This window comes from Anomaloglossus baeobatrachus, chromosome 4 (assembly GCF_048569485.1).
Source record: "Anomaloglossus baeobatrachus isolate aAnoBae1 chromosome 4, aAnoBae1.hap1, whole genome shotgun sequence".
Classification (NCBI taxonomy): Eukaryota; Metazoa; Chordata; class Amphibia; order Anura; family Aromobatidae; genus Anomaloglossus; species Anomaloglossus baeobatrachus.
In genome coordinates this window covers 19,982,273-20,000,511 of record NC_134356.1, presented here as the reverse complement: position 1 = coordinate 20,000,511, position 18,239 = coordinate 19,982,273, and the positions used below count along the sequence as shown (strand labels likewise).

Below are 18,239 nucleotides of genomic sequence, written 5' to 3'. Positions count from 1 at the left end.
GAGTCTGATGTGCTCCGCTCCTGTAAGGAGGAGTCTGATGTGCTCCGCTCCTGTAAGGAGGAGTCTGATGTGCTCCGCTCCTGTAAGGAGGAGTCTGATGTGCTCCGCTCCTGTAAGGAGGAGTCTGATGTGCTCCGCTCCTGTAAGGAGGAGTCTGATGTGCTCCGCTCCTGTAAGGAGGAGTCTGATGTACTCCGCTCCTGTAAGGAGGAGTCTGATGTGCTCCGCTCCTGTAAGGAGGAGTCTGATGTGCTCCGCTCCTGTAAGGAGGAGTCTGATGTGCTCCGCTCCTGTAAGGAGGAGTCTGATGTGCTCCGCTCCTGTAAGGTGGAGTCTGATGTGCGCCGCTCCTGTAAGGAGGAGTCTGATGTGCTCCGCTCCTGTAAGGAGGAGTCTGATGTGCTCCGCTCCTGTAAGGAGGAGTCTGATGTGCTCCGCTCCTGTAAGGTGGAGTCTGATGTGCTCCGCTCCTGTAAGGAGGAGTCTGATGTGCTCCGCTCCTGTAAGGAGGAGTCTGATGTACTCCGCTCCTGTAAGGAGGAGTCTGATGTGCTCCGCTCCTGTAAGGTGGAGTCTGATGTGCTCCGCTCCTGTAAGGAGGAGTCTGATGTGCTCCGCTCCTGTAAGGAGGAGTCTGATGTGCTCCGCTCCTGTAAGGAGGAGTCTGATGTGCTCCGCTCCTGTAAGGAGGAGTCTGATGTGCTCCGCTCCTGTAAGGTGGAGTCTGATGTGCGCCGCTCCTGTAAGGAGGAGTCTGATGTGCTCCGCTCCTGTAAGGAGGAGTCTGATGTGCTCCGCTCCTGTAGGGAGGAGTCTGATGTGCGCCGCTCCTGTAAGGAGGAGTCTGATGTGCTCCGCTCCTGTAAGGAGGAGTCTGATGTGCTCCGCTCCTGTAAGGAGGAGTCTGATGTGCTCCGCTCCTGTAGGGAGGAGTCTGATGTGCGCCGCTCCTGTAAGGAGGAGTCTGATGTGCTCCGCTCCTGTAAGGAGGAGTCTGATGTGCTCCGCTCCTGTAAGGAGGAGTCTGATGTGCTCCGCTCCTGTAAGGTGGAGTCTGATGTGCTCCGCTCCTGTAAGGAGGAGTCTGATGTGCTCCGCTCCTGTAAGGAGGAGTCTGATGTGCTCCGCTCCTGTAAGGTGGAGTCTGATGTGCTCCGCTCCTGTAAGGTGGAGTCTGATGTGCTCCGCTCCTGTAAGGAGGAGTCTGATGTGCGCCGCTCCTGTAAGGAGGAGTCTGATGTGCTCCGCTCCTGTAAGGTGGAGTCTGATGTGCTCCGCTCCTGTAAGGAGGAGTCTGATGTGCTCCGCTCCTGTAAGGAGGAGTCTGATGTGCTCCGCTCCTGTAAGGAGGAGTCTGATGTGCACCGCTCCTGTAAGGTGGAGTCTGATGTGCTCCGCTCCTGTAAGGAGGAGTCTGATGTGCTCCGCTCCTGTAAGGAGGAGTCTGATGTGCTCCGCTCCTGTAAGGAGGAGTCTGATGTGCTCCACTCCTGTAAGGAGGAGTCTGATGTACTCCGCTCCTGTAAGGAGGAGTCTGATGTGCTCCGCTCCTGTAAGGAGGAGTCTGATGTGCGCCGCTCCTGTAAGGTGGAGTCTGATGTGCTCCGCTCCTGTAAGGAGGAGTCTGATGTGCTCCGCTCCTGTAAGGAGGAGTCTGATGTGCTCCGCTCCTGTAAGGAGGAGTCTGATGTGCTCCGCTCCTGTAAGGAGGAGTCTGATGTGCTCCGCTCCTGTAAGGAGGAGTCTGATGTGCTCCGCTCCTGTAAGGAGGAGTCTGATGTGCTCCGCTCCTGTAAGGAGGAGTCTGATGTGCTCCGCTCCTGTAAGGTGGAGTCTGATGTGCGCCGCTCCTGTAAGGAGGAGTCTGATGTGCTCCGCTCCTGTAAGGAGGAGTCTGATGTGCTCCGCTCCTGTAAGGAGGAGTCTGATGTGCTCCGCTCCTGTAAGGAGGAGTCTGATGTGCTCCGCTCCTGTAAGGAGGAGTCTGATGTGCGCCGCTCCTGTAAGGAGGAGTCTGATGTGCGCCGCTCCTGTAAGGAGGAGTCTGATGTGCGCCGCTCCTCTCTGGGGCGAATCTCCGGGCCTCGCTCATCTGCATCGGTCACGTCCAGCCCTGATCTCATCACAAGTCTTTTTCTCTTCCAGATCCTTCAAACCGGACTTCGTTCTGATCCGGCAGCACGCGTACAGCATGACCCCGGGGGAGGACTTCCGCAGCCTGGTGATGGGGCTGCAGTACGGGGGGGTCCCCAGTGTCAACTCCCTGTACTCCATCTACAACTTCTGCAGCAAACCCTGGTGGTGAGTGTCTACAGGATGTGAAAGAATTCAAAAGTTTACACACCCTTTAACCATTGTGTAAATAAAGGCAAAATATATCATTGTTACTGTGCACATACATTACATTACTGATCCTGAGTTACCTCCTGTATTATACTCCAGAGCTGTGCTCACTATTCTGCTGGTGCAGTCGCTGTGTACATACATTACATTACTGATCCTGAGTTACCTCCTGTATTATACTCCAGAGCTGCACTCACTATTCTGCTGGTGCAGTCACTGTGTACATACATTACATTACTGATCCTGAGTTACCTCCTGTATTATACTCCAGAGCTGCACTCACTATTCTGCTGCTGCAGTCACTGTGTACATACATTACATTACTGATCCTGAGTTACCTCCTGTATTATACTCCAGAGCTGCACTCACTATTCTGCTGCTGCAGTCACTGTGTACATACATTACATTACTGATCCTGAGTTACCTCCTGTATTATACGCCAGAGCTGCACACACTATTCTGCTGCTGCAGTCACTGTGTACATTACATTACATTACTGATCCTGAGTTATCTCCTGTATTATACTCCAGAGCTACACTCACTATTCTGCTGGTGCAGTCACTGTGTACATACATTACATTACTGATCCTGAGTTACCTCCTGTATTATGCTCCAGAGCTGCACTCACTATTCTGCTGGTGCAGCCACTGTGTACATACATTACTCATCCTGTATTGTACTCCAGAGCTGCACTCACTATTCTGCTGGTGCAGTCACTGTGTACATACATTACATTAATGATCCTGAGTTATCTCCTGTATTATACTCCAGAGCTGCACTCACTATTCTGCTCTATAACTAAGAAGCTCCTATAGAGGTGACATCTTGTCCTTGGTGGGGGGCTTCTGTATAGTGGTGTAATCCAGGCCGGTGGGTTTGGACCTGGTGGCAGGGGAAGCGGGGAGTGCGGCCCCCCAGGAGGAGGCGCAGGTCCCTGATTTGGGATGCTGATAGCACAGAGCGGTCCCCGCTCTCCAGTCTAAACAAGCGCTTGTTTTGCTTCCCCCTGTCACGCTCCCGCCTCGCTCGGATGCTGGCAGCCATGTTTTTCCTTTGCCCGCTTGCCAAGAATAATGAGCCAGGTCTGTGCCCCGTGCGATTAGTAAGAGGAGACTGACAGAAAGCAGGAGCACCTCACTGGTTAAAAGGGGCCGTCCGGTCACAGTGTGGACGTAGCAGAGCCGAGTGTGTCGTGGGCCCAACGTGTGGGAATATCACTCTGTGTTATCTGGGAATTTACATAGGACTGCAAGAAACTCTACCGCCATGTGTGTGCCCACAATGCAGCACCTGGGACTTAGCTCTGCTACATCAAGTGTTATCAATGAGCCTCCTTACTGGCAGATCAATCTCCCGCTGACTCGGGGTTGGTGGGGGATTGATCCCCGGTATCTCGCCAGATGCCGATCCCCATATTATGTCTATGGGGACCAGAATCCGGCACAAAAGGGTTGGAGCAAGCGCTTCATACTCACCGGTCACCGGGAAGGCTCACATTGCTTCCGCGGCCTCTCTTTCTTCTTCCCGGGCCGCTCATTAGCCTCATGCATATTCACTGCTTCCCCCGCCCACCAGTGTCTGTGATTGGTTGCAGTCAGATGAGCCCCCACGCTGAGGGACAGTGTGTCTGACTGTAACCAATCACAGCCGCCAGGAAAATAAATAAAAAAATTAGCATAGGATCCCCCCATATTATGCTACCAGCACAGATAAAACCCAACAGCTGGGGGCTGGTATTCTCAGGCTGGGGATACCCATGGTTATTGGGCACCCCCAGCCTAAAAATAACAGCCTGCAACTTCTGCAATTGCCGCATCAATTAAGTGCAACGGTCCCGGTACTTTACCTGGCTCTTCCCATTGCCCTGGTGCGAGGGAGTAAATGGCAGCTCACAGCTGCTACTAAGCCTTAGATTAGTAATCGGAGGCGTCTGAGACCCCCCCGTCACTAATCTGCAAGTGAAAGTGAATAAACACAAACACCGAAAAATCCTTTGAAATAAAATACAAAAAGCCCCCTTTTTCCCCTCTTAATTAACCCCCAAAACACCCCTGCAGGTCCGATGTAATCCATACAAGGTCCCACGCCGCTTCCAGCTCTGCTACATCTGACAATCACCATGGAGCATGACCCCCGCTGTGAGGTTCAGGCAGCGACTGAGCCGTGGTCAGCGGTGATGTCAGTCAGGTTAGCCGCGGCCACAGCTGGAGTCCTCCACCTGTGACCACAAATCACCCACGTGACGTCACCGCTGATCTCGCGGTTCACTTCAGTTGCTGCGTGGAGCTCACAGCGGGCGGTCATGCTCTATGGCGCTTGCTGTGAGCTTCAGATGCAGCGTTTTTGCCGCGGGTGCGATTTTTGGGGGCCAAAAATGTGCATCTGGTTCCACTTTGACTCCTTTTTATACAAAGGAAACTACCTATCTTTAAAAGCTGGGAACCCCCCCCCCCCCAATCCTGCATACTTTCCTGATTGCAGATGCAGTTCCCCTTTAAGTCCCCGCCTTACATTAAACCCCAGAGAACTCTGATTTATGTCCGCATATATGTGTATATATAGCGGGGGTGTAATTGTCGGGGAGCGTCGTTTGTCAGCGACTTTAAGAATCGGAAGTTTTGGTTCCCAGCGCGTTTCTTTGTCGCCCTCTTTGCGCCTCCGTGATCCTCCCAAATATTCTGCATTGGGAAATGTTAGATACGATCTCCAGGAAACTGCGGAGACTTCAGTCACTAAACAGAGGCGCCCGAGCGTTACACTGCGCCGATCTGCCCCATCATCTGCCCATTCCCAGCGCTGTCACCGCGATAACGATACAGGCACGCCGCTATAACCTGGGTATCTCCTGTATATAATTATATATGTAGAGCCGGTATAACCTGGGTATCTCCTGTATATAATTATATATGTACAGCCGCTATAACCTGGGCTATCTCCTGTATATAATTATATATGTACAGCTGGTATAACCTGGACATCTCCTGTATATAATTATATATGTACAGCTGGTATAACCTGGGTATCTCCTGTATATAATTATATATGTACAGCTGGTATAACCTGGGCATCTCCTGTATATAATTATATATGTACAGCTGGTATAACCTGGGCATCTCCTGTATATAATTATATATGTACAGCTGGTATAACCTGGGCATCTCCTGTATATAATTATATATGTACAGCTGGTATAACCTGGGCATCTCCTGTATATAATTATATATGTACAGCTGGTATAACCTGGGCATCTCCTGTATATAATTATATATGTACAGCTGGTATAACCTGGGCATCTCCTGTATATAATTATATATGTACAGCCGGTATAACCTGGGCATCTCCTGTATATAATTATATATGTCCAGCTGGTATAACCTGGGTATCTCCTGTATATAATTATATATGTACGGCTGGTATAACCTGGATATCTCCTGTATTTAATTATATATGTCCAGCCGGTATAACCTGGGTATCTCCTGTATATAATTATATATGTACAGCTGGTATAACCTGGGCATCTCCTGTATATAATTATATATGTACAGCCGGTATAACCTGGGCATCTCCTGTATATAATTATATATGTACAGCCGGTATAACCTGGGCATCTCCTGTATATAATTATATATGTATAGCTGGTATAACCTGGGCATCTCCTGTATATAATTATATATGTACAGCCGGTATAACCTGGGCATCTCCTGTATATAATTATATATGTACAGCTGGTATAACCTGGGCATCTCCTGTATATAATTATATATGTACAGCTGGTATAACCTGGGCATCTCCTGTATATAATTATATATGTACAGCTGGTATAACCTGGGTATCTCCTGTATATAATTATATATGTACAGCTGGTATAACCTGGGCATCTCCTGTATATAATTATATATGTACAGCCGGTATAACCTGGGCATCTCCTGTATATAATTATATATGTACAGCCGGTATAACCTGGGTATCTCCTGTATATAATTATATATGTACAGCCGGTATAACCTGGGCATCTCCTGTATATAATTATATATGTACAGCTGGTATAACCTGGGCATCTCCTGTATATAATTATATATGTACAGCTGGTATAACCTGGGCATCTCCTGTATATAATTATATATGTACAGCTGGTATAACCTGGGCATCTCCTGTATATAATTATATATGTACAGCTGGTATAACCTGGGCATCTCCTGTATATAGTTATATATGTACAGCTGGTATAACCTGGGCATCTCCTGTATATAATTATATATGTACAGCTGGTATAACCTGGGCATCTCCTGTATATAATTATATATGTACAGCTGGTATAACCTGGGCATCTCCTGTATATAATTATATATGTACAGCCGGTATAACCTAGGCATCTCCTGTATATAATTATATATGTACAGCCGGTATAACCTGGGCATCTCCTGTATATAATTATATATGTACAGCTGGTATAACCTGGGCATCTCCTGTATATAATTATATATGTACAGCCGGTATAACCTGGGCATCTCCTGTATATAGTTATATATGTACAGCCGGTATAACCTGGGCATCTCCTGTATATAATTATATATGTACAGCTGGTATAACCCGGGCATCTCCTGTATATAATTATATATGTACAGCCGGTATAACCTGGGCATCTCCTGTATATAATTATATATGTACAGCTGGTATAACCTGGGCATCTCCTGTATATAATTATATATGTACAGCTGGTATAACCTGGGCATCTCCTATATATAATTATATATGTACAGCTGGTATAACCTGGGCATCTCCTGTATATAATTATATATGTACAGCTGGTATAACCTGGGTATCTCCTGTATATAATTATATATGTACAGCCGCTATAACCTGGGCATCTCCTGTATATAATGATATATGTACAGCTGGTATAACCTGGGCATCTCCTGTATATAATTATATATGTACAGCTGGTATAACCTGGGCTTCTCCTGTATATAATTATATATGTACAGCCGGTATAACCTGGGCATCTCCTGTATATAATTATATATGTACAGCTGGTATAACCTGGGCATCTCCTGTATATAATTATATATGTACAGCTGGTATAACCTGGGCATCTCCTGTATATAATTATATATGTACAGCTGGTATAACCTGGGTATCTCCTGTATATAATTATATATGTACAGCCGCTATAACCTGGGCATCTCCTGTATATAATTATATATGTACAGCTGGTATAACCTGGGCATCGCCTGTATATAATTATATATGTACAGCCGGTATAACCTGGGCATCTCCTGTATATAATTATATATGTACAGCTGGTATAACCTGGGCATCTCCTGTATATAATTATATATGTACAGCTGGTATAACCTGGGCATCTCCTGTATATAATTATATATGTACAGCTGGTATAACCTGGGCATCTCCTGTATATAATTATATATGTACAGCTGGTATAACCTGGGCATCTCCTGTATATAATTATATATGTACAGCTGGTATAACCTGGGTATATCCTGTATATAATTATATATGTACAGCTGGTATAACCTGGGTATCTCCTGTATATAATTATATATGTACAGCCGGTATAACCTGGGCATCTCCTGTATATAATTATATATGTACAGCCGGTATAACCTGGGCATCTCCTGTATATAATTATATATGTACAGCCGGTATAACCTGGGCATCTCCTGTATATAGTTATATATGTACAGCCGGTATAACCTGGGCATCTCCTGTATATAATTATATATGTACAACTGGTATAACCCGGGCATCTCCTGTATATAATTATATATGTACAGCTGGTATAACCTGGGCATCTCCTGTATATAATTATATATGTACAGCCGGTATAACCTGGGCATCTCCTGTATATAATTATATATGTACAGCTGGTATAACCTGGGCATCTCCTGTATATAATTATATATGTACAGCCGGTATAACCTGGACATCTCCTGTATATAATTATATATGTACAGCCGGTATAACCTGGGCATCTCCTGTATATAATTATATATGTACAGCCGGTATAACCTGGGCATCTCCTGTATATAATTATATATGTACAGCTGGTATAACCTGGGCATCTCCTGTATATAATTATATATGTGCAGCTGGTATAACCTGGGCATCTCCTGTATATAGTTATATATGTACAGCCGGTATAAACTGGGCATCTCCTGTATATAATTATATATGTACAGCTGGTATAACCTGGGCATCTCCTGTATATAGTTATATATGTACAGCTGGTATAACCTGGGCATCTCCGGTATATAGTTATATATGTACAGCTGGTATAACCTGGGCATCTCCGGTATATAGTTATATATGTACAGCTGGTATAACCTGGGCATCTCCGGTATATAGTTATATATGTACAGCTGGTATAACCTGGGCATCTCCTGTATATAGTTATATATGTACAGCGGGTATAACCCGGGCATCTCCTGTATATAATTATATATGTACAGCCGGTATAACCTGGACATCCCCTGTATATAATTATATATGTACAGCCGGTATAACCCGGGCATCTCCTGTATATAATTATATATGTACAGTTGGTATAACCTGGGCATCTCCTGTATATAATTATATATGTACAGCCGGTATAACCTGGGCATCTCCTGTATATAATTATATATGTACAGTTGGTATAACCTGGGCATCTCCTGTATATAATTATATATGTACAGCCGGTATAACCTGGGCATCTCCTGTATATAATTATATATGTACAGTTGGTATAACCTGGGCATCTCCTGTATATAGTTATATATGTACAGTTGGTATAACCTGGGCATCTCCTGTATATAGTTATATATGTACAGCGGGTATAACCTGGGCATCTCCAGTATATAATTATATATGTACAGCTGGTATAACCTGGGCTATCTCCTGTATATAATTATATATGTACAGCCGGTATAACCTGGGCATCTCTTGTATATAATTATATATGTACAGCTGGTATAACCTGGGCATCTCCTGTATATAATTATATATGTACAGCCGGTATAACCTGGGCATCTCCTGTATATAATTATATATGTACAGCTGGTATAACCTGGGCATCTCCTGTATATAATTATATATGTACAGCCGGTATAACCTGGGCATCTCCTGTATATAATTATATATGTACAGCTGGTATAACCCGGGCATCTCCTATATATAATTATATATGTACAGCTGGTATAACCCGGGCATCTCCTGTATATAATTATATATATACAGCCGGTATAACCTGGGCATCTCCTGTATATAATTATATATGTACAGCTGGTATAACCTGAGCATCTCCTGTATATAATTATATATGTACAGCTGGTATAACCTGGGCATCTCCTGTATATAATTATATATGTACAGCTGGTATAACCTGGGCATCTCCTGTATATAATTATATATGTACAGCTGGTATAACCTGGGCATCTCCTGTATATAATTATATATGTACAGCTGGTATAACCTGGGCATCTCCTGTATATAATTATATATGTACAGCTGGTATAACCTGGGCATCTCCTGTATATAATTATATATGTACAGCTGGTATAACCTGGGTATCTCCTGTATATAATTATATATGTACAGCCGGTAGAACCTGGGTATCTTCTGTATATAATTATATATGTACAGCCGGTATAACCTGGGCATCTCCTGTATTTAATTATATATGTACAGCTGGTATAACCTGGGCATCTCCTGTATATAATTATATATGTACAGCTGGTATAACCTGGGCATCTCCTGTATTTAATTATATATGTACAGCTGGTATAACCTGGGTATCTCCTGTATATAATTATATATGTACAGCTGGTATAACCTGGGCATCTCCTGTATATAATTATATATGTACAGCCGCTATAACCTGGGCATCTCCTGTATATAATTATATATGTACAGCTGGTATAACCTGGGCATCTCCTGTATATAATTATATATGTACAGCTGGTATAACCTGGGCATCTCCTGTACATAATTATATATGTACAGCTGGTATAACCTGGGTATCTCCTGTATATAATTATATATGTACAGCTTATATAACCTGGGCATCTCCTGTATATAATTATATATGTACATCTGGTATAACCTGGGCATCTCCTGTATATAATTATATATGTACAGCTGGTATAACCCGGACATCTCCTGTACATAATTATATATGTACAGCTGGTATAACCTGGGTATCTCCTGTATATAATTATATATGTACAGCTGGTATAACCTGGGCATCTCCAGTATATAATTATATATGTACAGCTGGTATAACCTGGGCATCTCCTGTATATAATTATATATGTACAGCCGGTATAACCTGGGCATCTCCTGTATATAATTATATATGTACAGCTGGTATAACCTGGGCATCTCCTGTATATAATTATATATGTACAGCCGCTATAACCTGGGCATCTCCTGTATATAATTATATATGTACAGCTGGTATAACCTGGGCATCTCCTGTATATAATTATATATGTACAGCCGGTATAACCTGGACATCTCCTGTATATAATTATATATATACAGCCGGTATAACCTGGGCATCTCCTGTATATAATTATATATGTACAGCTGGTATAACCTGAGCATCTCCTGTATATAATTATATATGTACAGCTGGTATAACCTGGGCATCTCCTGTATATAATTATATATGTACAGCCGGTATAACCTGGACATCTCCTGTATATAGTTATATATGTACAGTTGGTATAACCTGGGCATCTCCTGTATATAATTATATATGTACAGCCGGTATAACCTGGGCATCTCCTGTATATAGTTATATATGTACAGCTGGTATAACCTGGGCATCTCCTGTATATAATTATATATGTACAGCTGGTATAACCTGGACATCTCCTGTATATAGTTATATATGTACAGCGGGTATAACCTGGGCATCTCCAGTATATAATTATATATGTACAGCTGGTATAACCTGGGCATCTCCTGTATATAATTATATATGTACAGCCGGTATAACCTGGGCATCTCCTGTATATAATTATATATGTACAGCTGGTATAACCTGGGCATCTCCTGTATATAATTATATATGTACAGCTGGTATAACCTGGGCATCTCCTGTATATAATTATATATGTACAGCTGGTATAACCCGGGCATCTCCTATATATAATTATATATGTACAGCTGGTATAACCCGGGCATCTCCTGTATATAATTATATATGTACAGCCGGTATAACCTGGGCATCTCCTGTATATAATTATATATGTACAGCTGGTATAACCTGAGCATCTCCTGTATATAATTATATATGTACAGCTGGTATAACCTGGGCATCTCCTGTATATAATTATATATGTACAGCTGGTATAACCTGGGCATCTCCTGTATATAATTATATATGTACAGCTGGTATAACCTGGGCATCTCCTGTATATAATTATATATGTACAGCTGGTATAACCTGGGTATCTCCTGTATATAATTATATATGTACAGCCGGTAGAACCTGGGTATCTCCTGTATATAATTATATATGTACAGCTGGTATAACCTGGGCATCTCCTGTATATAATTATATATGTACAGCTGGTATAACCTGGGCATCTCCTGTATATAATTATATATGTACAGCTGGTATAACCTGGGCATCTCCTGTATATAATTATATATGTACCGCCGGTATAACCTGGGCATCTCCTGTATATAATTATATATGTACAGCCGGTATAACCTGGGCATCTCCTGTATATAATTATATATGTACAGCTGGTATAACCTGGGCATCTCCTGTATATAATTATATATGTACAGCCGCTATAACCTGGGCATCTCCTTTATATAATTATATATGTACAGCTGGTATAACCTGGGCATCTCCTGTATATAATTATATATGTACAGCTGGAATAACCTGGGCATCTCCTGTATATAATTATATATGTACAGCTGGTATAACCTGGGCATCTCCTGTATATAATTATATATGTACAGCTGGTATAACCTGGGCATCTCCTGTATATAATTTTATATATACAGCCGGTATAACCTGGGCATCTCCTGTATATAATTATATATGTACAGCTGGTATAACCTGAGCATCTCCTGTATATAATTATATATGTACAGCTGGTATAACCTGGGCATCTCCTGTATATAATTATATATGTACAGCTGGTATAACCTGGGCATCTCCTGTATATAATTATATATGTACAGCCGGTATAACCTGGGCATCTCCTGTATATAATTATATATGTACAGCTGGTATAACCTGGGCATCTCCTGTATATAATTATATATGTACAGCCGGTATAACCTGGGCATCTCCTGTATATAATTATATATGTACAGCCGGTATAACCTGGGTATCTCCTGTATATAATTATATATGTACAGCTGGTATAACCTGGGCATCTCCTTTATATAATTATATATGTACAGCTGGTATAACCTGGGCATCTCCTGTATATAATTATATATGTACAGCTGGTATAACCTGGGCATCTCCTGTATATAATTATATATGTACAGCTGGTATAACCTGGACATCTCCTGTATATAATTATATATGTACAGCCGGTATAACCTGGGCATCTCCTGTATATAATTATATATGTACAGCCGGTATAACCTGGGTATCTCCTGTATATAATTATATATGTACAGCTGGTATAACCTGGGCATCTCCTGTATATAATTATATATGTACAGCCGGTATAACCTGGGCATCTCCTGTATATAATTATATATGTACAGCTGGTATAACCTGGGCATCTCCTGTATATAATTATATATGTACAGCCGGTATAACCTGGGCATCTCCTGTATATAATTATATATGTACAGCCGGTATAACCTGGGTATCTCCTGTATATAATTATATATGTACAGCTGGTATAACCTGGACATCTCCTGTATATAATTATATATGTACAGCCGGTATAACCTGGGCATCTCCTGTATATAATTATATATGTACAGCTGGTATAACCTGGGTATCTCCTGTATATAATTATATATGTACAGCTGGTATAACCTGGGCATCTCCTGTATATAATTATATATGTACAGCTGGAATAACCTGGGCATCTCCTGTATATAATTATATATGTACAGCTGGTATAACCTGGGCATCTCCTGTATATAATTATATATGTACAGCTGGTATAACCTGGGCATCTCCTGTATATAATTATATATATACAGCCGGTATAACCTGGGCATCTCCTGTATATAATTATATATGTACAGCTGGTATAACCTGAGCATCTCCTGTATATAATTATATATGTACAGCTGGTATAACCTGGGCATCTCCTGTATATAATTATATATGTACAGCTGGTATAACCTGGGCATCTCCTGTATATAATTATATATGTACAGCTGGTATAACCTGGGCATCTCCTGTATATAATTATATATGTACAGCCAGTATAACCTGGGTATCTCCTGTATATAATTATATATGTACAGCTGGTATAACCTGGGCATCTCCTGTATATAATTATATATGTACAGCTGGTATAACCTGGGCATCTCCTGTATATAATTATATATGTACAGCTGGTATAACCTGGGCATCTCCTGTATATAATTATATATGTACAGCTGGTATAACCTGGGCATCTCCTGTATATAATTATATATGTACAGCTGGTATAACCTGGGCATCTCCTGTATATAATTATATATGTACAGCTGGTATAACCTGGGCATCTCCTGTATATAATTATATATGTACAGCTGGTATAACCTGGGCATCTCCTGTATATAATTATATATGTACAGCTGGTATAACCTGGGCATCTCCTGTATATAATTATATATGTACAGCTGGTATAACCTGGGCATCTCCTGTATATAATTATATATGTACAGCTGGTATAACCTGGGTATCTCCTGTATATAATTATATATGTACAGCTGGTATAACCCGGGCATCTCCTGTATATAATTATATATGTACAGCTGGTATAACCTGGGCATCTCCTGTATATAATTATATATGTACAGCTGGTATAACCTGGGCATCTCTTGTATATAATTATATATTGTGAGACTGTGACCGGGGTTATCTATGACGGCCGGTATGTCTCGCCCCGGTTGTGCTCACTCCATGATAATCCACTATAGGGTTAATGCTGTTTTCCCTACAGGCTGAAGGGAGGGATAAATAGATTCAGGAACAAGGGCAGGTGTGCCGGGGGTGAGGGGGTGAGGGGGTGATCACATCTCCCTGAGTTCTCAGCCGGAAAGGCACCTATGTACTATTGTGAACTTTTTCTTTGGAATAAACCGTGTGCTGTGAACCTTGATGCCTGGATCCCGTGTCTTCTGCAGCGCAGCCGACGACGCTACCTCACATATGGTGGAGAATCGGCGGGCATGACAGCCGGTGAGGTGTAGCATCCATCCCTGGTGACCCAGCTGCGCATGTCCTGGATTCGAGCGGCTATACTACAGCCCAAACCCGGCGACGCCATGGAGGACATACTAAAGCATTTGGCTCAGGCTAATGCACAGCAGCAACAGACCAATGCACACCTGCTCCAATCCTTGCAAATGGTGGTGTGTACCGCTGACCTGGTCTACCCAGAGACTGAGCCCCACTTGTGCCAAATTCATGTGAATGGATGTCCGGTTACAGGCTTGTTGGATTCCGGAAGCTTAGTGACCCTTGTGCGATCAACCCTAAGGGCTAAAGTAAAGGCCACAGGACGTACCGTGGGGGTGGTTTGCATACATGGGGACCGCCGAGACTATCCCACGGGGATAGTCACCATCACAGCTCCTTGCGGTCAGGTGCAACATGAGGTGGGACTTATTAATACTCTTCCCTATGATGTGATCCTAGGAAGGGATCTGCCCTATTTTTGGACTTTATGGAAGGGACCTCCTAAGTCCCCTCAGATATTGGTCAGTCCGGGACCTGAGCCCTACAATCCTGAATCCGGGACGCCTGCCGTAGAGGTCCCCATGATAGGGACAGGATGTGAACCTGATAGGTCGCCCCTAGAGGTATTGGCAGGAGAGGCTGAGACGGTCGAGCCCATCCCGGAGTTGGAGGCGTCCCCGGATACGTTTGGGACAGCCCAACTCCAGGACCCTACATTAATACATGCCCGGAGTCGGGTGACAGTAGTTGACGGGGTGGCACAGCTGCCTGGTGCCCAGGTAAGATACCCCCATTTCGCTCTTAAGCAGGATTTACTCTACCGGGTAGATGAAATACGGGGCGTAGGGGTAGAGCAGTTGGTGGTGCCCCAGCCGTATCGCCGGCGGGTCCTCGACTTGGCTCATAAACACCTGATGAGTGGTCACCTAGGGGTCAAGAAAACGCAGGAGCGAATATTGCAAAGGTTCTATTGGCCCGGGGTCTTTGGGGAGGTAAAACGGTTCTGCGAAACCTGCCCGGAGTGTCAGCTTACCGCACCCCTGACCCACTTTCGCAGTCCGTTGGTACCGTTACCCATTATAGAAGTCCCTTTTGAACGGATAGGGATGGATCTGGTGGGGCCCCTCGTAATGTCTGCTCGAGGGCACCAGCATATCCTAGTGATCGTTGACTATGCCACCCGGTATCCAGAGGCGATACCTCTCAGACATACTGCAGCCAAGCTTATAGCTCGGGAGTTGTTTGCTGTGTTCTGCCGGGTGGGGTTGCCCAAGGAGATCCTTACGGATCAGGGGACCCCATTCATGTCTAAAGTGACCAAAGAGCTATGCCGGCTACTCCAGATCAAGCAGTTGCGTACGTCTGTGTATCATCCTCAGACGGATGGTTTAGTGGAACGATTCAATAAAACCCTGAAAACCATGCTCAAAAGGGTGATTTCCAAAGACGGGAAAGACTGGGATATGATGCTTCCCTATTTGATGTTTGCCATACGAGAGGTGCCACAGGCATCCACGGGGTTTTCGCCTTTTGAATTGTTATACGGGCGACATCCCCGGGGATTGTTGGACCTGGCAAAAGAAACCTGGGAACAGGAGCCCACCCCCCATAAAAGTGTGATTGAACACATTTTTGGTATGCAGAACCGCATAAGCGCGGTCATGCCAATTGTGAAGGAGCATTTACAGGAGGCTCAGGCCGCGCAAAGCGGCCGCTACAATAGACAAGCCACCGTGCGGACCTTTAAACCCGGGGATCGGGTATTGGTATTGATTCCCACGGCGGAGAGTAAATTCCTGGCTCAGTGGCAAGGCCCCTACGAGATAAAGGAAAGAGTTGGGGTGGTTAACTATAAAGTATTGCAGCCCGGTAGGCGGAAACCTGAACAAATATACCATGTCAACCTATTAAAACCTTGGCAGGAACGGGAAAACCTGATGGCTGTTTTTTCCCCACCTCCCTCCTCTTCGGGTCGTTCACATCCGGCTCCAGCGACCTCCGGAGAGGACGAACCGGAAGTAAGGATTGGAGAAGCCCTCACCAAGACTCAGAGGCGAGAGGCCAGACGGTTGGTTCAGCAGAACCCCGATGTCTTCTCCGAGCTACCCGGTAGGACCAGTCTGATACGACATGATATTGTCACCGAGCCCCACCTGAAGGTACGCCTGAAGTCATACCGAGTACCGGAGGCTCGACGACAAGCCATATCGGAGGAAGTAAAGACAATGTTACGCCTGGGGGTCATCGAAAAATCCCGGAGTGAATGGGCTAGTCCGATTGTCCTAATACCAAAACCTGATGGCTCCTTAAGGTTCTGCAATGACTTTAGGAGATTGAACGAAATATCCAAGTTTGATCTCTACCCCATGCCCCGGGTGGATGAGCTGATTGATAGGCTGGGACAGGCGCGATATTTTACCACGCTCGACCTGACCAAGGGGTACTGGCAGGTGCCACTAACGGAGTCCGCCAAGGAGAAAACCGCTTTTGTTACGCCGGAGGGTCTCTTCCACTATGTTGTCTTGCCTTTTGGGTTACATGGCGCTCCGGCCACGTTCCAGAGGTTGATGGACTTAGTGCTGGAACCCCACCAGGCGTATGCATCTGCGTACCTTGATGACATCATTATTTACAGCTCCGAATGGCAGACTCACTTGGAACAGGTACAAGCGGTGGTGGACGCGCTTCGAACAGCCGGATTGACAGACAATCCCAAGAAATGTGCATTGGGACTCACGGAAGCCCGCTACTTGGGCTACGTGATAGGCCAAGGAGTGATTAAGCCCCAAATTAACAAGGTCGAGGCGATCCAGAAGTGGCCTAGACCCCTGACCAAGAAGCAGGTTAGGGCCTTCCTGGGTATCGTGGGGTACTACAGGAGGTTTGTAAAAGATTTTGCGGGACTATCAGCCCCCTTGACGGACCTTCTCAAAGGCAAGAAGTCCGTCATGGTGCGCTGGACTCCGCAGGCCGAGGACTCCTTCCGGGCCCTGAAGGAGGTCCTGTGCGGACAGCCCGTTCTGGTCAACCCTGATTTCCGGAAGGAGTTCATAGTACAGACTGACGCCTCGGAGGTCGGCCTGGGGGCAGTGCTGTCTCAGGTGGTTCAGGGGGAGGAACACCCCGTCACCTTCTTAAGTAGGAAGCTCACCCCTCCCGAGCGGAATTATAGCGTAGTGGAGAAGGAGTGCCTGGCGATCAAGTGGGCCTTGGAGTCCCTACGCTATTACCTGCTGGGACGTCAGTTTCGCTTGGTGACGGATCACTCTCCACTGGTCTGGATGAGGTCCGCCAAGGAACGGACTGCCCGGGTTACCCGGTGGTTCCTTTCTCTGCAGAACTTCCGGTTTACGGTTGAACACCGGGCCGGTAGGTTGCAGGGCAACGCCGATGCCTTGTCCCGCGGCCCGTGTTTGATGGCAGGAGTTCAACCCCGCACGCTTGAACTGAGGGGGGGGGTATGTGAGACTGTGACCGGGGTTATCTATGACGGCCGGTATGTCTCGCC

At 44.7% G+C, this 18,239-nt stretch overlaps 1 protein-coding gene across 1 annotated transcript in view; it reads left to right on the top strand.

Annotated features, from left to right (window-relative positions):
- SYN3 (synapsin III) overlaps positions 1–18,239 on the top strand; it is a 278,381-nt gene that overhangs the window by 110,045 nt on the left and 150,097 nt on the right. The window contains 1 exon segment of the mRNA XM_075343799.1: positions 2,146–2,305. Within this exon segment, the coding sequence (XP_075199914.1) occupies positions 2,146–2,305 (160 nt within the window).